Source organism: Rhineura floridana, chromosome 18 (genome assembly GCF_030035675.1).
Source record: "Rhineura floridana isolate rRhiFlo1 chromosome 18, rRhiFlo1.hap2, whole genome shotgun sequence".
NCBI lineage: Eukaryota > Metazoa > Chordata > Lepidosauria > Squamata > Rhineuridae > Rhineura > Rhineura floridana.
The window spans coordinates 29,706,704-29,730,889 of record NC_084497.1 but is presented as its reverse complement, the minus strand read 5'-3'; the positions used below and the strand labels follow the sequence as shown (position 1 = coordinate 29,730,889).

Below are 24,186 nucleotides of genomic sequence, written 5' to 3'. Positions count from 1 at the left end.
GTTTTTAAAATTCTTTTCGTAGATCTCAAGGGGGATTAAGCTATCAATGGCTACTAGCCATGGTGGCTACACTCTACACTTCTGAATGCCAGTTGCCACAAGCCGCAGGGGGGGAGAGAGCGCTGCTCTTGCACTGTGGTCCTGCTTGAGGCTTCCCATTGGGTCACCTGGTTGGCCTCTGTGAGAACAGGAGGCCGGACTAGAGGGGCCACCACTAACCAGATCCAGCAGTTTCTTCTTATGTTCTTATATACATGGCAAAGGGTTGTAGCCAATGCTGGTGCTACTCAGAGGAGACCCATTAAAATTAACAGCTAGACTTACTTCAGCCTATTTATCTACATCTCAAATTATTTTCATACAAAAAAAGTTATTGGCTTCATATTAGATTTTTTTTAAAAAAAAGGATCCACTCCACTCAGTGGCATATAGGAAAGTCCTGACTACCAGGCAGAGAGCTCCCAAGGGCTGCATCCTGACCCTCACCATGCCTGGACTAAAGCCAGCACAGGAGTGGCATATGCCACTTTTATGGAAATGGGTGCCCCTTTACTCGGGTGATGCAAACTTGCTTTTTTGGCAATGTGTAACTGCTCCCCCCTAACATGACAATGGTGCAAACTGGCTAGCGGGGCAATTCCTGAGCTATCCAAGTTCCTGAACTGCAATGCAGACAGCGGGCTAAGCCTTCCTGACTGTTTGGCCCACTAGCCTGGCCAACTCCTTCTCCATTCTTGCCCGGAGCTTCCAAGAAATCATCTGCCCCCTTGCGTTCCTGGCCAAACGTGGGCAAGTTTCATCAGGCTGTTTCCATCTGCCTTTTTTACTGATGAGCTGGGCCTCTTGTTGCCTGGCACCTGCCCAGGTCTGGGCTGACCTCCCCCACCCCCAGAACGGCCTTGGCTGCTGGACACACAAACTTCCTGCTGTTGCAGCTGATAAAGGGGAGTATTAAAGGTTCTGCAGTGCCTGTAAGCCGCCCCTGTCAAGATGCTAGTGCTGTTGATACCTGTTCTGTTGGTGGCTGGTGGTAAGAAACCCTCTCTCTCTCTCTCTCTCTCTCTCTCTCATGTTTACCCGTGGCAGGGCCTTTCCAGTGGTGGTTCCCCTTTTGTGGAATGCCCTCCCTGGTGAGGTGCGTCACTCTCTCATTATTAAATTTACTGAGACATTTGAAAATGTTCCTGTTGACCCAGGCATTTGATACCTGAAAGACCTGTCCTGGGCACCTTGAAATTATTACTTTTGAGAGTAGGTGGTTGCTTTTAGGAGTTTTTAACTGTTTCCCATCTTGCTGCTCCGCTGTCCGCTGAATTAGGCCTCAGCCAGAGGGAAGACTTGAGAATAAGGGATGGAGCCAAGCAGCCTGAGGGCCACATTCCCTTCTGGGCAACCTTCTGAGGGTCACATGCCAGCGGTGGGTGGGGCCAGAGGCAAACGTGGGTGGGGCACACATTTAGATTTTGCATAGGCTGGTTTTCTGCACACACTCACTAACCCCTCTCTGTCTTCCATCCAGAGGCGTGGTCAGAGTCCAAGGATCGGTCCTAGACAGGCCAAAAGAAAAAAAGAAAAAATCCAGAAGGGTGCAAAGCAGGGCTGGGGTGGGGGCGTGGCTTGTAGAGAGAAAGGGTGTGGCTGAGGAGGGGCGTGGCTTGGGGAGAGCATCCCAAGGGCCAGACGGAGAGAGCTGGAGGGCTGCGATTGGCCCCTGTGCCTGAGGTTCCTGCAAAAGAGAGATCATCATTACGTTTTATCACCCGCCCTTCACCAGCAGGTCCCAGGGCTGCTTGCAACAATTCAAAATCCAATATGAAGAACAGTTACAGCAGGCCTGGCTGGATGGAAGAAAGGGGGAAGTCAAGCGCAGGCAAGGAGGGGGAATCAGGCAGGCACCCTGAGGCCCTCCTGCGCCCCAGTCTTGTGCTTCTGCCGCGCCTGGCAGAATCAGGCCACCCCCACTGACGCCCTGTGCTCTCCTCCTTCCTCCTCCTCCCCGCAGCCTCCGGGTGCGGCTTGCCCGTCTACTCCCCCAATGCCAGGGTGGTGAACGGCGAAGACGCCATCCCCTACAGCTGGCCCTGGCAGGTAAGCAAGTGCCCTCCCTTGCCAGACTCCTCGGCCACCTGGATTTTCTTCCTTTACAGTATTTTACTTAGCAAGAGTTAACATACCGCTTCGTTGACATCAAGTGGCATAAAAATATTCATGGTAAAAAAAAAAAAAGAAGGACAAGGTGAGAGATTGAAATCAGCAGCCATAATAGAAATCATCAAAACTGCAAGGGGAAAAAGTCAGTATTTGATTGGCTTTCTTGGAGGTTCAAAGCATTTGGCACCAAACCGTGTGGTCTATAAATAAATGGCTGCTTCCCCCTTCCGCAGCACTTGGCCTGCGACTCAGAAGGCCAGCAAGGCACGCTTGAGGGAATCAAAGCAGCTGACCCTATGCGGGGACCCCCACCTGCAGGGGGCACTGCTGGCCAAGTGTCTTAACCTCCCCATCTCTCCCCCTTGCCCCCTTGCAGATCTCCCTCCAGTATGAGAAGGACGGCGAATTCCGTCACACCTGCGGGGGGTCCCTCATTGCCCCCAACTGGGTTATGACAGCAGCACACTGCATCTCGTAAGCAGGAACGGGTGGGCGTGGTTTTGCCTGTGTGTGTGTGTGTGGTGGGTGGCTGGTTGAAGCAGCTGCTTGCCTAGTGGGTAGGGAAGGGTGAATCTGTCAATTTCAGTCAAAAGCTCCACATTTGCACATCAGTTTCCAGATGAAAATTCACCAGCATTTGAGTGCAAATTTCTCCTCACATACACATCTTCCTGTGCGATTTTGCCTGCGATGAACAGTTTTGCAAAGCGCTTTCCCCCAATACAATGCGACAGAAGAAGCTAAGAAGAGCCCTGTAGCAGGATCAGGCCAATGGGGGCCCACCTAGTCCGGCGTCCTGTCCTCACAGTGGCCAACCAGGTGACGCCAATGCAAAGCCCACAAGCAGGGCCAGAATGCAACAGCAACTCTCTCCCCACTTGCTGTTCCCAGGAGCAGGCATTCAGAAGCTCACTGCCTCCAACAGTGGAGGGAGAACATGGCCATTGTGGCTAGGAGCCATCGACAGCCTTCTCCTCCGTGCATAGTTGTATTTCCACAAATATATACGGACACTTTACCCCAGTCTATGCATGATTGTACATGTTAATGGGCTGGAGAACTGCGCTGCAAAATGTGGAGAAGGGTGAACGTTGAAGGTCGGCTCAGTTTCACTTTGTATGTTGTTTCAAGAAGTGTGATTTAAGTCAGTTCGCTTATAAATGCAGACTCCCCTGCTGGGGGCGGGGTCTGCATGATGGACGCTGAAGTTTCCCCCCAGCATGAATCAGACCAGGCCCTCCCATGGAAAGTCCAGCAGCCTGGGTGCCAGTTTCAGGCAGGGTGACTTTGCGCATGGTGGGAGCTGGGCCTTCTGTCTTTCCCCACCTTCCCACAGCTTCAGGGTCTCCAGGTGACATGCCCCAGTGCAGTCTCCCAGGGGCCTCTTCCCTCATCATGACCGCCACTGTGTCTCTCCACCATACTTCCAGCAAATCCCGGACCTATAAGGTGGTGCTGGGCGAATACGACATGAGCGCTGAAGAGGGCTCCGAGCAGCACATCCCCGTCAACTCTGAGGACATCTTCGTGCACCCCCGATGGATCTCCATCTGCGCGGCCTGCGGGTAAGGAAGCAGCATCTCCTGGGTTGGATGCACGCACCCGGCTCCATCTCTGAGGGGGTTGAAGCGCTTGCTGACACTTCTGGGCCGGACCCAAGAGCCGTCCAACATCGAGTGCTTTCTGTGAGTTTCCCTCTTTTCGATTCCAGCAACGACATCGCCTTGCTGAAGCTGTCCCACAGCGCAGAGCTGAATGACAAGGTGCAGCTGGCCTGCCTTCCCCCTGCAGGGGAGGTTTTGCCCAACGATTACCCCTGCTACATCAGTGGCTGGGGGCGGCTCTACAGTACGTGATTTCACCCTTGTCATAGGGGTATGGGAGAGGGAGGCAGAGCACTCGTGGGGTGGGTGCATGGGTGTTGGTACACACACACACATCCACAAGGGCCCACCCACCCCTGTCCTCAGGAAGACCTGTGGCAAACTTGGGGGGGTCAGCGGTAGAGCATCTGCGTAGCTGAATCTCCAGCATCCTTAGTTTTGAAAATAAAGCAGGTAGCAGGTGATGGGAAGGGTCCTTCTCAAATCCTGGAGAGATGCTGCCACACAGTGTAGGCAACATTGCTTGAGGCTGGCAAATAATCTGGCTTGGCACACAGTTCTTTATGTATCTCTATGTGGATTTCGACAGGAAATCCCTTTGAAGGGATCCTTTTCTTTCTTATTTATTCCCTTGAACTTACACCCCACATTTAGGGCAGAGCTGGGGGCTATCTGTGGCCCTCCAGTCAGCCAGGATGACCAATGGCCAGGGCTGAGGAGGGAAGCTGCAGTCCAACATAATCTGGATGGCCACAGGTCTCCTGCCTCTGCATTAAAAGAAGGCAAGGGTTCTGATGCAGGTAGCTTGGGGACAGTGAAGTCAAGTGACGGACTTGTTCAGGGATGGAGAACATCTGTGGTCCTTCAGATGTTGTTGAACACCAACTGCTGTCAGTTCCAGCCAGCATGGCCAGTGGTTGCAGATGACGATGGGAGTTGCAGTCTGGCGACATTCACAGGGCCTCAGATTCCATGCCCTTGCATTAAAATAAGTGCTGATGGAGGTAGCCAGGGACAATAAAAGGCAAGTGATTGTCTTGTTCAGGGATGGGAAAGATCTGTGGCCCTCTAGACATGGTTGGACTCCCAGCAGCCGCCAGCCCCAGGCAACCTGGCCAGCAGTCAGAGATGAGAGTGGGAATTATAGCCCAGCAAAATCTGGGGGGCCACAGGTGTTCCCCATCCGTATTTCACTGACTCCCTGGGCGGACCTGCTTCACCCTGACCCTTGGAGGCCCCTCCAGCTCTTACCAGTGTTGCTTTCCTTTGCAGCCGACGGCCCCCTCCCATCCAAGCTCCAGCAGGCCATTCTTCCGGTGGTGGACAACGAGCATTGCAACCAGCGGGACTGGTGGGGAGGGGTCATCAAGCAGAGCATGATTTGCGCTGGCGGAGACATCCGAGCTGGCTGCAACGTAAGTCAGTGAGCCCGGGAGGAAATAGAGGCCTGGCGCTTGGAGGGCGGAGCGGGAGAGTCTTGCAGCAACACCTGAAAGGCTAGAAAGTGATGTTAGGTCACCAAGCCGAGGGTAGCCAACGTGGCACCCTCCAGATGTTGCGGGATTACAACTCCCATCATCTCTGGCTATGCTGGCTGTTGAGAGTTGGAGTCCAAGGCCATCCGGAGGACACCGGCTTTCCCTTGAGTGCCTTCATCTCAGGGCTTATTTTGGGTGGATCTTCTTTTCCAGGGTGACTCTGGCGGACCCCTCAACTGCCAGGCCGCTGAGGGAAGGTGGGAAGTCCATGGCATTGCTAGCTTTGTCTCCGCCTTGGGCTGCAACGCCCTGAAGAAGCCCACTGTCTTCACCCGCGTCTCTGATTTCGACGGCTGGATCCAGGAAGTAAGTGCTCTTCAGTTATTCTTCTTCTTATTATTATATTATTATATTATTTATTGTACTTTTAGACCGCCCTTTAGCAACAAGCTCTCAGGGCTGTGTACAACAGAATAAAACTACATTAAAATACAGGTGAGTGTGTGTACAATACAACTATAAAAACATTTTAAAAGCAAGGTTAAGACAAAGATTAAAATACAATTACAATTAAAATTAAAGTTGTGGCGTCACTGGCTGCTTCCACGCTCGGAAGCACACCTGAGCGTGGCTGAGATGCGGTGGTGGTGATGGTGATTGAGAACGATTTGTTCAGCCCTTTCCAAATGTTCAGGGCTTTGTCCCCTCCCCCTCCAACAGGGACGGAATGACCTCCCAGTTTTGGTTCTCCCGCGATCTCATTTTGCAGATCTTAAATTCAGAGAAACACAGTCCTGCAGCGCTTTGTGGATTTTTTTTAAATCCTTATGAAAATTCTTCGGCATTTTGGTACAAATTTCTTGTGATAAATGCATTTTTGTTTGCAGTTTTTACTAATTTTTGCAAGCAATTTATCCTAATATAACTCATTTTTGTATGTTATTTTCACCAATATTTTCATTTTGTGCACACTTTCCCCTAATATATGCATTTTTGTAAACATTTCCTGATTAGAGGACTGCATTGCAAAACCCAGACAAGGGCAAATTTTAAAGGATGGCTGAGTTTCCATTCTCCTTTTGTTTTGGAAAGTATGAATTTGACAAATTTGACAAGGCCGCCTATCCAGTCCTGTGTCCAGCTGGATGCCTTTAGGATCCGTTGCCTCGCCATGTTCTTTCTCTCCAGTATTTGGTACTTGGGGTAGACATAGCTGCCTGGAGAACTGCGTTGCAAAATTCGGATAAGTGCAGATTTGGAAGGATAGCTCAGTTTCAGTTCTTATATTGCTTTGGAAAGTGCAAATTTGAAAAATTTGGCCTTAAATGCAAACTGAATTGAATTTCTCCACCATCCTTACCCGCCCAGTCACCTGGTAGTGGGATCAAAACAGAGTCTGCAGGCAAGTAGTTAGCTCTAGATTATCCAGCCACGCCTTCCCCAGGGGCAACGTCTTTCTGCAAGGTGAAAAGAGGAAGATGCCTTCATCAGTCAGGCGAAGCAGCCGACAGGGATGATGCCACCCCCGCCATATGCATCCAGCCTCTAGGATGCAAAGGTGACCCTCAGTCCGCTTCCCAGGGCAGTTTAACAACCAATCCCTCTTCCCAGGGAATTGTAGCTCTGGGAACAGGGGATCTGCAAACAGCTACCAGCACCCCTCACAAACTACAACTGACAGGATTCTTTGGGGGAAGCCAGGAGTGTTTAAAGTGGTAACCCAGTACATTAAATGTATAGCATGGATGGAGCCTCATTCTAGGTTTCATATTGAAAAATTACTCTTTTTCTTTCAGACCATTGCTCAATACCCGTGATGACCTGATTGCCTTTTGTGGAACTTCCCTCATCCCAGAATAAAGCAGTCGAAAGACCCTGCTTGTGATGTCCTTTGTGTGCTTGCTTGACCTTGTCTGCTGTTAAATGCAACACACACACACACACACCCTCTGCCAGTGTCTCCTGTAAACCCCTTGGAAATCCTGGCTCCTTCATTTGGCCTCCCTGGTGGACATTTGCTCCTCTGTGGAGCCAAAATAATATCTTGGCCTTGTTGGATTTCAGCATAGAATCCAGCCTTTGCTGGGAGTTGCAGTCGAAAACACCTGGAAAAGAATCAATCCCCTACTTGGAAAGGATTTACAGCACAGCAGAATAGGCTACCTTTTCCCATCCAGATGCAGACAAGGCCTCTCGCCAGCAGGTGGCAGTAGCACCACTCAAGGGACCACAGACCCCTTTTTGCAGAAGACTCAGAGCGGAGTTGCATCCTTGCACCATTTCTGGCAGGGCATTCGTTTACCAAAAACGAGAGGCGCTGGCTCCAGTTTTCCCCATCACTCACCTTCTCTGATCTGGGAGCTGTTCCTTTTATGCCCCGGCTGTGGTTACGGGTGTGCAATGGCACTTTGCATGCTCTGGGGAACACCTTTAAAAAATTGTTTCACATGTTCCATGGCTGAAACCTGAAAACAGAAATGGGTTCTTGAGAACTCCTAGTGTGCTGAACGCAGGGGGCAGGGAGGACATTTTTGTGTGGCTGGCCAAAAAGGTACATCCTGACCACTAGCTTGTTTGAAAAAGGGGAATGGATAAATCCCTGGAGGGGTAGATCTTTCAATGGTCGTTAATAACCATGATGCCTATATGGAACCTCTAGGGTCAGAGATAGTCTACCTCTGAGGACTAGATGCTGGGGAATAAACAACAGAGGAGGGCCCTGCCCTGCTCGTGGGCATCCCTCTGGGACATCTGGTTGGCCACTCCAAAAGCAGAAGACAGGCCTAGGTAGGCCTTTGGGCTGATCCAGCTTCAGGTCTCTTCTGATGTTCCTAGCAGGTCTACAGGCAGCTATCAGCTGTGGGAAGTAGATAGCAGAACCTCCATCCACAGGGGGAGTCTACCTCTGTGGATACAAGTCGCTGAAAGACAGGCAAAGGGGGTGGTCTGTTATCTTTTGGTCTTGCTGTGTGGGCTTCCCAGAAGAATCTGGCTGCCACTGTGTGAAAGTATCTATCTATCTATCTATCTATCTATCTATCTATCTATCTATCTATCTATCTATCTATCTATCTATCTATCTATCTATCTATCTATCTATCTATCTATCTTTCTATCTATCCTACAGTAGGGCACCAGTTTTTTTTACATCCTGTCTTTCTTCCCAAAGGAGACCTCTGGTCTGCCTTATTAGGTATGATGTTAGGAGTGGAACCTCCATGCTTAGGAATAGTCTATGTACAAATGCATCACAGACAAACAGAAGGTCTGGGGCGGAGAGGCTGTTGCCTTGATGAGCTGCTTGTGGGAAACTGGATGCTGGTTTTCAATGGACCCACCTTGGTCTGATCCAGCAAAGCTCTTGCATTCTTAATTTGGCCATTTGCAATAACATGCATTTCTTCCCATCTCCCAAACCCTCTCTCTCCCTCTCTTACACAAACACCCGTCTTCCTGCAATCTATCTATATTCTAAATAGATTACTAATCTGCCATTTGCCCTATTTATTACTGAATGCCTGGGAATAACAACAGTTAACAGACACTTGAGGGGTACTTTTGCTGCCTGGGGGTGCTGGATTCCAGCTGGATTCCACCGATAAGTCCAGGAAGCCTTTGGATGCCTCTGGGGTGCCTCTGCTACTGTACTCTGAACTCCGGAGTCCTGAGACAAGGCAGGCAGGATAAAAATAGAGGCCCCCATGCCAGTCACACACACTCTGGCACGCAGGCCCAGCCCAGCCCGGAGGCATCGATGCCCAGATCTCTCACTTGCTGTTTCCTACTTCTCTGCCTCCACGCCAGGCTTATCACTTTGCAAGGCAGAGGCACTGGGGGCATCGAGGCCAAGACATTGCTTGCCATCAAGGCTGTGTTCCCAGAGCCCGGCACCTTCTATAACGTCAGCAGGGTGCCCTTTCCCTGGAACATCAGGGTGTTAGAGGGCACGGAGCACCCTCTCACCTGCTGGATCTCTTCTGGGCCACACAACTCCCTTTTTTAGGCCTTTGATTGTGACTGAAATGTGATTAACTCATCAGAGCAACACACAAGCTTTCAGGGGATTAAAGGTAACCCCTTTCCTCCTCTGTAGGCTTTTGGAAGCCCTTTTGCTCTGCCTAGAAATGTACTTGGCAAAGAGCATGCCATGTTCTCAAGCACCACAGAGCTCTTTGTCTCTTGTCGTAGGCCTGTTGGTTCTGGAAGCTTGTGTTTGTCCTGCCATGCCACGCCACATCAGACCAAGCCTAAACACACCAGTGCTCTGGCACTTTTTATCTCTCTGTTTGGGGCAGGAACCAGAATAAAATAAAATAAGAGGCTAACAGGAAAGCTGGCATCACAGAAAGTCCCTTGCCATGTGCTGCAGAATTAACTTGTGGACAGTAGTGTTGTGACCAATTCAGAAGTGCAGGGTCCCTTCATGATAGCCACGCCACGTCCCCTCACAGCCACGCCCCCTCACTCACTCGCTTGCTCCCCATTGTCATCTCCACACTCCTCAGTTCTTTCCATGTCCAACTTCTCCCGCAACAACAGATGTCTCTAGGAACCCATCAGCATGAAAGGGGAGTGTGTTAGCTACTGAGAAGACTCTTCTCAGTGGCTGGCTCACCTCCTTTCACTCTGATTGGCTACAGTCAGCAGGAAAGGACAAGAAAACATGTTAGAAGACTCTTGTCAGTGGCCAACACACTCCCCTTTCATGCTGATTGGCACATAGGATGCTGGAGACACAGGGACCCTGCTGGGACCTTGGTCTCAAAAAAGTACAGGGTCTAATACCCCGAGACCCTGGACCACCACACCCCTGCTTGTGGAACTCCCCGACACAAGATGCGACAATAGCTGGTCACTTGGATGGCTTTGAAAGAGGGATGAGGAAAATTCATGGAGGAAGATTGGCTACCAGCCATGATGGCTGAATGCCACTTTCAGGATTAGAAACAGGATGTCACAAAGCATAGGACATCAAGAAGCACCCTTGGACCTGATCAGACCCTCGGTCCAACTAGCTCAGTACTGTGTACACTGACTGGCAGCAGCTCTGTAGGGTGACAGGTAGGGTTTTTCCCAGACCTACCTGGAGATGCTGCCGGGGATTGAACCTGGGACCTTCTGCATGCAAGGCAGATGTTCTGCCACTGACCCACAGCCCTTCCCAAAAAAACCGTTCCCTGCTTGGGCCTCTGGTGAGTACCTGCTTGACTTAGGGTTAGGGAGACAAGATTCTGAGGAGCCGGTGCTGGCCCAGCGGGGCCGTGGGTCTCATCCAGAAAGGCGTTTTGTTCTGTGTAGAGATTGCTCTACATAGTCATCTGTTGGGAACACTTTGATTTGGATTCCTGCATTGAGCAGGGGGTTGGACTTGATGGCCTTATAGGCCCCTTCCAACTCTACTATTTTATGATTCTGTGATTCTATGCTCCAGTAAATGTTTGCCCCCTTAGATCTGCTCAGGGCTCAGAGAGGAAGAGACATCTTCTCTTGCACACCAGTGTTTACGACCTCCTTGTGCCTTGGCCCTGAGTCATCCTGACCCTTGCTTTTAGTTCTTTATGAGAGCAACAAAATTATTTTATTGTAAATTTGATCTCTAGGAGTGTGTCGCAACCTCTTCAGCATGTAACACCAACACCCTTGTCCTCAGGAGGCTTTGCTTATTCGGGAAACACCTTTATCGGGATACTGGTTCACAGCCCAAACGGGCCAAACTGCATGGGTCTATTTCTCCTTCTCTACCTTCTTCTTCCTGTTCATTCCTGCCCAGGGCCGGCCTGACTGTTAGGCAGAGTGAGGATTCTGCCCCGAGTGGCAAACACGGAGTGGCGGCAGCTCCCTGGCTCTTTCTCTTGAGCCCTGAATGAGCCTGCTAAACGAGAGGTCACTCTCCCCATTCCCAGTATGGAAGTAAAACTTTGGCCGCCCATCCAGTCTCCTTCTCTAAACAGAATGGGGATTGAGGTGGCCTCATCCTGAGGTGGTCCAATGAAATATATCACTCCAGAATCCAAGATCAGATTTTTTAAAAATGCCTCGCCGTGTTTTTTTTTTAAAACCCATGCTAGTAGAAATCTAATAAACTAGCCTGGAAACTTTTTTCCTGAGGAACTAGCTTTTTTTCCTTGCAGGGAGATATGTTGTGTATGGTGGTGAGGAAGCATTCAGCCGTGGTCACACACGGTACATCCATTCGACCACCTAATGTGTGGAGCCAGCCTCAGACCTCACATTTGAAGGATTCCCCCGCAGTGAGGAGAAGCAAGGGGATGGGCCGTAGCTCAGGGGCAGAGCATCTGCTTTGCATGCAGAAAGATCCAGGTTCAATCCCTGGCATCTCCAGTTGGGTAGGAGAAAATCCTGTCTGAACTCCTAAAGAGCTGCTGCCAATCAGGGTAGAAGATACCAGGCTCAATGGATCAGTTGTCTGACTGGGTATATCGCAGCTTCTTATGCCCGTGGAAAGGGGCCACAGCTCAGTGGCAGAGCATCTGCTGTGCATGGAGAAGTTTCAATCCCCGGCAAAATCTCCAGGCAGAGCTGGAAGAGACTCCCTGCCTGAAACCCTGGAGAGCTGCTGCCAGTCAGTGCAGATAATCCTGAGCTAGATGGACCAAAGGACTGACTCTGTATACAGCAGCTTCCTACGCTCCTATAAATCAATGTGCCCCATGCAACAATAAGGCAGCCGCGTGTTGAGTCATCCCTGCCCAGGAATACACTATTCATAGCTTGCAGGGCTGACCCCAGTGAATATTTTGGCCTGTGGAAAGGTTACAGGCCGCCACTGCCTCTGCCTGTGTGGGTTTCCTAACCAGGGAGGAGCGGTTGCCGTATTCAGGAAGAGGAGGGTGTGCAGCGTGCGAATCCGTCTCAGAGGCCCCTTATATGACTGTGTCAGCTGTGGGCCAGAGGGAGCTGGCAGAGGAGTGTATGTTTATCACCACCAGTGGTGTGGCGGCCTGAGGCCAAGCACATCCCGAACCAGAATGCCTTGGCACTAGAGGCTTTTTATTACGGTCCCTGGCAAGGGACAGCTCTGCATTGGATTGTCCGGCTGTGGGCTAAGTCAAGCTAGCGCCGGCCCCCAGCAAACCCAGTGAACCAGGAGCCCCCACCAGCGGCGGGGGACTCACATGAGGAAGGCGATTGGTTGGCACATTCTTTGGGACATTGACGGACAGCACAACATGTCAGGGCGCTGCCTGCGCTACTGAGAGCAAAGTGTGTGGACTGGCTGTGAAGAAATCCTTTCTTTTGTCTGTTCTGAATCTTCCAACATTCCGCTTCCTTGGACGATCCCCGAGTCCCACTGTTATGAGAGAGGGAGAAAAGGCCTCTCTATCCACTCTCTCCATGCCATGCATAATTTTATTTATTTATTTATTATTTCGATTTATATACCGCCCTTAGCAAAAATAGCTCTCAGGGCGGTGAACAAACAAAGTAAAATACAATATATCATAATAAAAGACCACAAAAACATATACAAACAAACAACAAAAAACACGACAAAAACGGAATACAGTATTATTCATAATTTTGCATAATTTTATGAACTTCCCATTTTATAAAATTGTATAAAATGCTCATTTTTTTGGTAAAACTTGCAAATTGATGTAGAAAAGCAGGGAACTGAACTTCTGATTGGAAACTTGAGAAACTGGCATGGAGGGATTCACCCACCCTTACTTGTGCACGAGGCATGTCCCTCTGAATCAGGACCTCTTTCTGGCCTCTGCCCCAGAGCAGGCTGGGGAGAGGCCTTGACCTTGGCTTGGGGATTGACAGCAAGTGCAGAATCAGCACTGCAGAGTGATTGTCCTGCTAAGCGGAAAAGGGTCACAGCCCAGGCTGAAGTGACCTTTGCTGGAAAGGCATTCCTGGGAGCTGCCTGGGCCACACGTGCCGGAAATGTACCACGCTCTGTGCCAAGCGGTCGAGCATCGCCCAAACCTGCGCATTGCTCAGATGCCTCTTTGGCCCCTCGTTAATTGCTAAGCTGTCCTCCCACCCTGCCTTAATGAGCAAGCAGAGGACCAAAAAGCCCCTTTTATCTGAGCTTCCCAGTGTTCAAAGTCCCGGCTGCCATCCACGCCAAACCTTTGAAACACGTGTGCGCTGCTGTGGCTGATGATGTGTTGTGTCTCTCTGCTAAAAGCTGACAGCAGTTGTGTACTGCGCGGGGGGAGGGCTGTCAGCCTTTGGTCCTATCATTAGCCTAGTTATGGGAGGGTGAGGTGGGGTTCTGGACATGGGGGGAGGGGGGAAAAGTGACAAGATTTGAAAACGGGATGGGGGCGCATCAGATGCAGCCGGATCTGCAAGAATTCCAGGTTGTCCTCACATCCCAAAATAAAATCTCCTGGATCACACTCCTGTCAATGCCAGCGCAAGGAGGACTTCTACCGAGTCAGGCCCTTGGTCCATCCGGCTCAATACTGTCTACACTGACTGGCAGTGGCCCTCCAAGATTTCATGAAAGGGTCTCCCCCTGCGAAGGCGCAGGATCATTGCAAGTGGCTTTATGCAGAGTTAGGCATTGGTCCCTCTAGCTCAGGATCGTCTACACTGACTGGCAGCCGCTCTGCAGGGATTCAGGCAGGGACATTCAGGCAGGGCTCTTGCAGGCAACACAGATGCTCTGCCACTGAGATAAGGCCTCTCCCTTCATGGACTTGCAGAGCCATCTGAGGATGTTTACTCGGGAGTCCTTCCAGGTATGTGGGTTTAGGATTGCGGCCTTATTGAGCCACAAGGTTTTGTGTGTGCGCCTTCTTTGTCACGCACATAGAGCCACCTCTTAAGGGACTAGTGACTTGAGCAGAGATGCCCCTTTTGCCCGTGGGCTAGTAGTTTCCCCACCAAGAGTAGCAATGACCACCAACTTGGATGGCTTCAAAAGAGAATTAGACAAACTCATGGCAGATGAAGCTATCAGTGGCTATGTTCTACCTCCACTGTCGGAGGCAATTTGCCAGTTGCCAGGAATCACAAGTGGAGAGAGTTGGCTGCTGCTGCTGTGCTCAGATCCTGCTTGTGGGCTTCCCACGGGGGCACTTGGTTGGCCACTGTAAGGACGGGAGGCTGGACTAGAGGGGCTCCCTTCGGCCTGACCCAGGTGCTGCTGTAGGGCTCTTACGTTATTAGGGAAAGTTGCTTTGCAACAACAGGCATATAAGGCAAACTTGCAGGCACACATGCGTGCACTTTAGGAGAAATCCACACTGAAACGCTGATGAATTTTCGCGAGGACTTTAAAAAAACAATTCACAAACTGCCGTGGAAATCTGGAGCAGATTAAAAAATGGAGAGAAACAGCAAAGGCCAGATTCGCCCATCCCTGGCGACGGGCAGTGATATTTGCCTTCAGAGCCTGGCCAAGTTAAATAAAGGGCTGTATAACTTTATGGCCGCAAATGTTCTGCCGCCTTTACTGTTTTCACATGCTCTGGAGGTGCTGAGGAAGAGAAGAATAAAGATCAAGCACCCTCGGGAGGCATGATGGGCTAGGAACTTGGCACTCATTTCACCAGCCGTCGCTAGAGGCGGCCAAGGCTGTTTCTTTAGGGTTATGAGCTCCCAAAGTGTGTGGCTTGTGGCTGTAGGGCCCAAGGAAAAGCCACAAGGGTCCACGGTGGCTAGGAACAGGCAAATCTGTCCATTTTGGCTTCTCTCAATTTCTCAGGCTGCATATACACCATACATTGGTCCATCAGCTATGGTCTGAAGGCACGTAAGCAGGGTCAGGTCTGGTCAGTGCCTGGATGGGGGACCCTTTTGGGAGCCATATGTGAGCCGCCTTGGGTTTCATGAAAAAAGAAAGGTGGGTTATAAATGTTAAATAAATAAATAATAATAAATAATACATTTAAAGCACATGGCCTATTCCCCCAAAGAATACTGGGAACTGTAGTTTGTTAAGAGTGTTGGGAAAGATAGCTCTGTGAGGGATAAACTACAGTTCCCAGGATTCTTTGGGGGAAGTCGTGTGCTATAAATATTTGGTGTGTACAGTCTCATTTCTCCAATTTTTTAGCACAGTGGCTTTCCGGCACTGGGTGATTTTGCCTGTAGGGAGTTCCACCAGCCTCCTTTGAAACTTCCTTCCAAAGTGAGGCTCTTAGTGGCGCTGTCATGCAAGGGGGGTGACCACAGGGCCGTCTCTGCCATTAGACAAGCGAGGCAACTGCCTCAAGTGGCAGATCCTGGGCAGGGGCAGCGGTTCCAGGCTACGCCTCCTATGTGCCCCTCCCAGTTCTTCCTCTCTGTTAGAGGGCAGAGGGGTTATGCAACATGACCTGGCCTGCCTCCCTGTCCCCCAAACTAGCCTGCTGTTAGTACAGTTAGGCATGCTCAAGGATTTGGAACAAATTTGATCCAGTCCAAATGTGAACCTACTTTGCACTTTCTGAAGCCAAACCGAAACACAGCCGTCCTCGAAAAGTCACACTTCTCCGAATTTTGCAGTGCAGTTCTCTGGCCATGTCATGTGTACAAAAATGGGGACAGTTATAGAAATGATGCACATATTATTGAAAATAACATATAAAAATCCATTATATTAGGGAAAATTGCTTTGCAAAAATGTGTCAGGCAAAATTGCATGCACCTGCATTAAGGGAAATTCGCACTAAAGTGCTAATGAAATTTCATGACGACTTTTATTAAAAAAAATTGCACACTGATGTCGAAATGTGGACAACTGAACTTAAGATTGGAAAAATGAAAAATGGGGAGCAATGGAAACAGGTTCTCCTATCCTCAGATGCTATGCAGGATGCGGTCTCTTCACCAGTGCTGTTGATGTAGGATTCAACTGCTGGTCTAGCTGGTTTCCAAACCTGGAATGGAAAGGGACACTGTGTCATCCTTCACCTCCTGCAGCAAAATATCTCGGACTGGCCAGGGTGGCCGTGTGCCCTACTTCACAGAGGTCAGTTCTCTGTTTTGAAGTGATGTCAGAGAGAGCCCTCCTTGAAGGCATCCTCTATTTGAAAGGCTCTTTGCTTCCAGTCTGGTTTAAAGATAAGCTCATTTCAAGCATGTGGCTTCCTCCAAAGAATCCTGGGTGCTGTAGTTTGCCCCCTCACACAGCTCCTTAACAGACTACACTTCCCAGGATTCTTTGGGGATCTCTGCCACGTGCTTGAAACATGCTTGATATGCATGCTGTGGATGTGACCTTGGTGCCACTGTTGTTGTTGTTTGACTTTTCCCTGAGTTGCTCGGGAAAATGTTACTGCAGGGAAGGGAAGGGATGTAAATTCATTAAGTAATTAAGAGCCCGGGAAGAGCTGGAGGTTGGGGGAGGATCCCTCGGGAGGTAGTTTGTGAGACAGGACTGGAGAGGAGAAGGTTATAAGGCTAGTTTATCAGGGAGGCTTATCAAAGCTGCTCTTAAATGAAGGGCAGAGATTGATGAATTAACTAGGAAGGCACAAACACACACACAATTACGTCAGAGCCGTAAACAGAGTCTAAATATCACAGGTTGTAATCCTGTATCCACTTTACTTGGGAGTAAACCACATTGAACCCCATGGGGCTCGCTTCTGAGTATTTTATTTTCCTTTATGATGATTTCACTTTATTTCAAAAGTTATACCCAGCTTTTTGAGGAACTTCCACCACAAAGGAGATTGCAGTCTCCTGTTGAAAAACAGTTTTGCCTGACAACAGAATATAAAAATACAAAAGGATACCCTAACAGTACAATCCTGGGCATTTTTTACTTGGAAGACACTTTATTTCAGGTGTGTTTCTTTGTAGAAATCGAAAGTCAAAATAACCTGTCCCGTCGAATGGATTTGTGTATGCACACATATATATACACACACACAACCCATCTTGCCATTACTATTTCCAGAGCGGCTCACAATATATAAAAGATATAGAGACAATAAATGCCTAATAAAACCACCATCAATTGTTTAAAAGCCAACAAGGAATTCAACACATGCCTACACTAGCAGTACATATCTCCAAGGAATAAAATGGAAATGGAAATGCACAGAACAACGCATTCATTAAGCAGCAGCTTTTTCCTCTTTCAGGACCTTGACTTGCAAAGGCAGCCTTGGATGCCACCCCACGCCTCTTCTGAAGACCTAACGCCCTCCCTGCGCAGGAGCATTCCAGGGCTCTTCTTCTCAGCACTCAATGGAACTGCCTCACACCCACCCACACCTCACAGGTCTCGCCCCTCCACTCTTGTCAAGGGCAACCTGTTGTGTGTGGATCCTGGGTCAGCTGCCATTTGCTGGGAAGGTCTCGGTCAGGGCAGGTGGCCCGCCGCCCTCGTACGGTGGTGGGTGTTACAGCCCCTGAGCAGCAGCTCTCGCCGCATCACGGGGTTGAGGGAGACGACTGCTGCCTTGCCCTCCCCTTGCCGGCTCCCCTCCCTCTCACAGGGGCAGGCGGCGCAGGGTCCTCCGTGTGGGGGCCGGGTTCCCCTGCTCCCAGCGCAACTGTCAGCCTGAGGGCAGCAAAGCCCATGCGTTTCAATGGGTAGATCTGGAGTCTGAAAAGCCCATGCAGTTCAGTTGGTAGACCTGGTGTCTCATTGACTTTTCGGCCCCCAGGTCTACCAATTGAACCGCTTGGGCTGTTCGGCCTCCAGGTCTACCCATTGAAACACATTGCCTCTCTGGCCCCTGGGTCTACCCATTGAACCACATGGGCTGTTCGGCCTCCAGGTCTACCCATTGAATCACACGGGCTTTTCAGTCGCCAGGTCTACCAACTGAACTGCATGGGCGGCTCGGATGCCAGGTCTACCAACTGAAACGCGTTGACTCTCCGGGCCCCAGGTCTACCCATTGAAAAGCATGGGCTTTGCTGCTCCCAGGTTGACAGTTGCGCCGGGAGCAGGAGGACCCCGCGCCACCTGACCTCGTGAGGGGGAGGGGCAGGGAGCCAGCAGGGGGAGGGCACGGTAGCAGTCGTCTCCCTCAACCCCGTGATGGGCGAGAGCTGCTGCTCAGGGGCTGTGACACCCATCGCCGTATGAGGGCGGCGGGCCACCTGCCCTGACAGAGACCTTCCCAGCAAATGGCAGCTGACCCAGGATCCACACACAACAGGTTGCCCTTGACAAGAGTGGAGGGGCGAGACCTGTGAGGTGTGTGTGTGTGAGAGAGAGAGGCAGTTCCATTGAGTGTTGAGAGGAACAGCCCTGGAATGCTCCTGTGCAGGGAGGACATTAGGACTTGATGGCCTTATAGGCCCCTTCCAACTCTATGATTCTATGACCTGCAGCAGCTCTCCAGCATTTTGGAGCGGGATCTTTCCATCCTATCTGCATATGCTGGGGATTGAACCTGGGACCTTCTGTGTGCAAAGCAGACACTCTCCTTTCCTGCCGTGGCTGGGATTACTGTGCAGGCCTGTCAGCTTTTTGGCATGCACAGTCAAGAGGGTATATATTCCAGGAGAGGACCAGTCGGCTAAGGCTAGAAGACACTTCCTGAGGGAACCCTTCAGACAAATTAGTGCACGTTCATCAGATGCACAAACAGTTGGCGAAAGCTCACTCGGCCTGCCCAGAGGATCGTGCCAATCTGTCCCCTTCCCGTTGAAGGGAGTCTTGCCAGGAAACACTGGATGGGCTCTGGGTTCACTGGGTCTGCGAGAGTCAAGGAGAGCACACAGCGTCCCCCTCCTCTGGCCGCAGCCGAGATTCTGCAAAGTGCTATGGGCTGTGGTTTGGTTTGAATGGATTTCTTACTCACCTTTCACCATAAGGCCTTAGGGTGGGCTGCAAGGATATAGAACAATTACAATTATTAAAGAAAAACTACAAGAAGTAAAACATTTCCAATACCCTGTTGCGTCCTCATCCGTTGACCTGAGCCAGTCACGCACTCGCTATTGCTCTGTCCTACCCTGCATGGTTGTTGTGTGGATAAAATTGGAGGGGGAAGGATGTACTTGACCCTGAGTTCCTCGGAGGAAGGGTGGTAGAAAAATAGAAAGGAGTTAATATTAATCTTAATAATAATTAAAATGTTCCAGAGTGCCAAATCGTTGTAGGGTGGCAAACGACAAGTATTAAAACAATACAAACATCTTTAGAAACATCTTTAAAAGAAACACTGGGCTCCTGCTTGGAGGGTGGGATATAAATCAAATAAATAAATCAAAGCAATTCCAATACAGATGCCGGCTGGGATAAAGGTGTCTCCTCAAAAGGCTTGCTGGAAGAGGAAGGTCTTCCATGGGTGCCGAAAAGACGGCAGAGACAAATATTATTATTTATTAGACTTCCTGGTCCTTGTTACCCAAAGGCCTCCAGCTGACTCACACAACACATTTAAAATGATAAACATAAACATATATTTCTAAATGTCTCCTGAACACACATAATCACGTGCAGCAAGCCTCTTTTGCAAACTGCGGCTCACGTTTCCAGCTGAGGCTTTATGGAAAGAAGTTTCCATTCCTAGATGAACAGTTCCTAGATGAACATTCCTAGATGAACAGTGGGGTGGTAGGTGGGGGTGGCTGAAAGCTCCCCCCCCCCCGGGTGCCCACTGCCGGCCACAGAGGACACCCTCTGGGCTACAGCCGCTGCTTTATCACAGCTGCCAAGTGGGTGATTGTGACATTTCACACACAGCCCCAGACTTTGCTGAATATAAAACGTGTTAAACATTAAATCCTATAGAGGGTCCCCTCCCAGGTCATCTGAGTGGAACAAAGGGAGGTCATGCGGGGTGGCCACCAGAGGCCTCCACAGGGCCAATTCACGTGGCAGGTTGCCATATCATGATGGCATCCATCACATGGAAGCAGTAAAGAGTGTACACAGGACCAGGCCGGATCTGCTGTTGCAGATACTCACTTCCTCCTCGCCCTCGGGGACCCCACTCTGCATGGGGGGGGGTCCCTTCCACCTAGTCCTCCTCATAGGGTTGTAGGCAGCTGCCTTCTACTAAGACAGACCGTTGGTACACCTAGCTCAGTACTGTCTATCTCTCTCAGGCCTAACTGGAGATGCTGCCAGGGATGGAACTTGGGGCCTTCTGCATCCAAAGCAGTTGCTCTGCCACTGAGCTACAGCCCTCCCTGTCAAAGTACAGTGAGATTCCAGTCTTCATGGCTCTGTATAAAGGAACATAGGAAGCTGCCTTGTACAGAGTCAGGCCCCTGGGTGCATCTAGCCTAGTCTTGCCTACGCTGACTGGCAGCGGCTCTACAGCGTTGTGAGACAGGGGGAATTCCCGGCCCTACCTGGAGATGTCAAGGACTGAACTTGGGACCACCTGTATGCAAAGCAGGCACTCAGCCGCCGAGCGGTGATTCTTCCCCTAAAATTAGAGTAAGATTCTAGTCCACATGGGGCTAAATAAAGTCCTGATTTAAACAGAAAACTTCCTTTTATCCAGTTGGGTTACTGGTTCACCTGGCTCATTATTGTCTGCTCTGCCAGGCAGCGGCTCTCCAGGGTTCCACTCTCTGCCCCAAGGACAGCACAATCTCCTCCTCCCATGTACGCTGCATTGTAAATTATACAAGCAACCATAGCATGCAGGCTGCCTTTATTGCAGGGTGGGGAACTTTAGGCCAAGAGGCCAGATGCGGCCCTCCAGACCCCTCTAGCTGGCCTTCAGGACTCTCCCCAGGCCACTCCCTTTGCTGGCCCTGCTTTGCACTCTCCTTGAGTGTTTTTGCCTAGCTGGAAGGCATCCTTGAACTCTGCTCATGACTCGTTTTCCTGGATGGAGGACAGACGGGTGTGTGAGTGTGTGCATGCGTGTGGAAACTAGCCTTTTGCACAAGGCTAAAATTTGCATTTGTTGCTCCGCCCACTTTTGCTGCCGGGTCCACCCACAACTGGCATGTGGCCCCTGGAAGTTTGCTCAGAAGGGAATGTGGCCCTCGGGATGAAAAAGATTCCCCTCACTGCGGCCTCTCGACTGTGGACATGAAGTTTCCGCAAGGGGTGTAAAAACGCTCCAGCATTCCAACTTCATTTGGCTTGCTCAATTCACGCTAGGTTGCTTTGATTGTGTCCGGACGAGGTGGCCAAAATGCGGGTGTTTGAGGACGGCAGTACAACAGCATTTTAAACGAGCAAACAAATCCGTCAGTGTGAATTCTGCCATCTTGGCCAGGATTTAACAGTGGGCTGGTTGGCTTATCAGCAATCGATGCTCTACAAACATGACCTCGATGATGACCTTGTCTGCCAAAGCTCATTGGGAGTGGAGAGCAGGCCTGGGTTTTGCTCACCTCATCAGATGGCCCCCTCAGGGTCAGAGAGGGGAAAACCCCTCACTGACCCTTCCGGGATTTCACTCTGTGAAGGTACCTGCTGTAGACCTTTCCCCCTTTCCTCATTGCTTTTCCTGTGCAAAGCAAAGAGGAGATTACCTGATGGGCCTTGAGCGCAGCTATTTCCTGAATGACCTCCTTATTGCAGGCATCCTTTGGATCTTTGCTGAACTGGAATGCAGAGACTCGCCCCCTTTGGAAGGCTTTGGCCATCTCGTTGTTAGCTTCCCTCCCATTTTCTGGCATTTGAGTGCCCCACAAATGTCTGCCAGGTTGCTTTTTTAACCCCTTTCCCATAGCTCTGAAATATTAGCCTGGGTGCCTGACATCTTCAAATACAAAGGTATGCTTTAGGGTAGGGCTGAGCCCTCCAGACGGGGCTGGGCTGCAACGCCCATCATCATCCCTGACCATTGGTCCTGCTGGCTGCTGAGCTGGAGTCTGGTAATATCTGGAGGGCCACAGATGTTCGCCATGCCCGCTTTGCAGAAATTCAGCCAAACCACTGGAGGCAATGAAAAAGGATGCTGAGTAAGTCAGACCATTGGTCCATCTAACTCATTACTGTCTGCACTGACTGGCAGCAGCACTCCAGGGTTTCACACTGGGGATATACTCAACCCGACCTGGAGATGCTGCCAGGGACTGAACCTGGGATCTTCTTCATGCAAAACAGGTGCTCTGTCACTGAAGCTATGGCCCTTACGCTAAGCCACTAAGACTTAGATGGGCATAACCCAATAATAATAATAATAATAATAATAATAATAATAATAATAATAATAATATAAAGTGCTTGCTCAACCCCTCTCCAAGCAGCGTACAAGTCCAATTTCATATAAAGCATGACTAAAATACATAAACCAATTAAAATCAAAGGGTTTTATCCAATTAAGGTCCACTCAGAGTAGACCCATTGGGTGGCATTTATTGCCAGTCCTACTCAGATTAGATCCATTGAATAGGCATGACTACCTTAGGTTCATTCGACTAAGCCCCAGGCTGCAATCTAATACATGTCTACTCAGAAGAAAGCTCCACTGGGTTCAGTGGGACTTATTCCCAGGTAAGTGTGTACTGGATTGCAGCCTTACTCAGCAAAGACCCGTTGAAATGAAAAAACCTAAGTGAGTCACGTCCAACACTAACACTGGATGCAACCCAGGTATACATGAAACCATGATTAAAAACAAGGAGAAAAATCAACAAAACATTTAAAACAGATGCAACTATGTTTGATGGTGTCTGTCCTGCATCTGGTCTGGATAGGCTTGCTGAAAGAGACGCAAATCCATGCCCTAACTTCCTGTCTGGGAAGAGGAAACGAAGAGTCTTGCAGGGAAAGTGGGTCCCCTTGCTGTGCCGGGCGAAAGTCCAGGGGCCGGGCAGGCCGCCTGAGCTATGCTGTGAATGCAAGCAACGAAGGACTGCCAGGAGGGCTTGGAGTTTGTAAGCAGCGTCACAGCCAGCTCCAACCAGGTTTATTAATAAAGGTCTCCAGGGAGGCTTTCTGTCCCCCTTGACTCCAGGAACGTCTCTCAGAAGCTGCAGAGAAGACAAGCAGGAACAGCAGCTGATGTTTGGGAAACTCCAAACTTTTTTGTTTAGGCAAGCCTACCCAGACACACAGTTGCTGACACGTTTTCGCCTTTTTAGTTGATTGCTGCTTTCATCATTTTAAAAATGTTTTTAACCGTCTTATGGATAAAGTTAAACATCTTTTGTAAACTGCTCATGGAAGTTTTCCTTTTTTAAAAAAATTGAGTCAAACCGCATACACAAGGGGTTAAATAAATAAATGGGCCAGGGGAAAGTTTGCATAAAGGTAGCAACTTTGCTTATTCACATTTTTACAGCAGGGTCAGAGTGGTAAACAGAAGCACCACCTAAAAATATTCGCGAGGGGGGGAGATGAAGGAAAGTATTAAAAGTGCATAGTATTGTGAAGCATGGAGAGGAACCCTCTGCCCCCCAGATGCTGTGGGACCAGCAGGGCCAGTGGTCAGGGTTGATGGGAGTCCAAGAATGTTTGGGTAGGCGGGTGTGAGGTACAGATCCCCCCCTTGTAAAGAACTGACCTGCTGCAAGCAAAGGCAGATTGGGAAGGCACCGCTCATCCACGCAAGCCAATGGAGGCCTCACGGATCAGCCTTCTCGGCCAAGCTGGTGCCTTCCTCCAGACAACTCTGCAGTCCAAAACCTCTGGAGCGAGGCACCAGCTTGACGATGCCTGCTGGGAGCCATGTCCTTTTTACTCACGTTCAGTGGGGCTTTCTCCCCGGAAAGCGTGCTTGTCCCTTGCGGTCTGAGCCCCGCAGAACCAACGTACATTTTTATTTAGCCTCTCTGAAGGCTCAAGCCCGCATTGCATGCGGGGGGAAAAGGGGAGCAACGCCGAGCCCGTTCCTTGCCTAACGCGGCTACGCGAAAGGGGCGCGCGCTGCGGAAGCCTTTGCACCACGGGCTTTTGCATCCTGGCCCGCAGCGGGGCTCCTCCTGGCCACCTGCAAACGGGCAAGGGTCCCAAGGCCAGCGCGGTTCTCCGCCTGCAAAGCTGCGAAATGCGACGGTGGAGCGGGGAGGCGACAGAGCGCGAGCAGGCCGGGCTGCGGAGCGCTGGCGGGCGCCCTGCCCGGCTTTGGGGGGGAAGGAGGGAGGGAAAGGCTCGGTGGGGT

The 24,186-nt window shown here is 50.3% G+C and overlaps 1 protein-coding gene and 1 long non-coding RNA gene across 2 annotated transcripts; one reads left to right on the top strand and one right to left on the bottom strand.

Moving 5' to 3' along the window:
• The first annotated feature begins 980 nt into the window (after positions 1-980).
• On the top strand, positions 981-7,109 carry CELA3B (chymotrypsin like elastase 3B). The gene is made up of 8 exons (XM_061600770.1): positions 981-1,030; positions 2,003-2,088; positions 2,528-2,625; positions 3,582-3,716; positions 3,863-3,999; positions 5,028-5,170; positions 5,447-5,599; positions 7,030-7,109. Exons 1-8 carry the CDS (start codon positions 991-993, stop codon positions 7,048-7,050), a joined length of 813 nt encoding a protein of 270 aa, XP_061456754.1. The 5' UTR covers positions 981-990; the 3' UTR covers positions 7,051-7,109.
• Positions 7,110-12,797: 5,688 nt separating this feature from the next.
• Positions 12,798-24,150, bottom strand: LOC133372660 (uncharacterized). Its single transcript, XR_009759524.1, has 3 exons — positions 23,771-24,150; positions 19,059-19,171; positions 12,798-16,077 (listed from the first exon to the last, which is right to left on the bottom strand). It is a non-coding gene; the product is annotated as an uncharacterized LOC133372660 (long non-coding RNA).
• Positions 24,151-24,186: the final 36 nt, after the last annotated feature.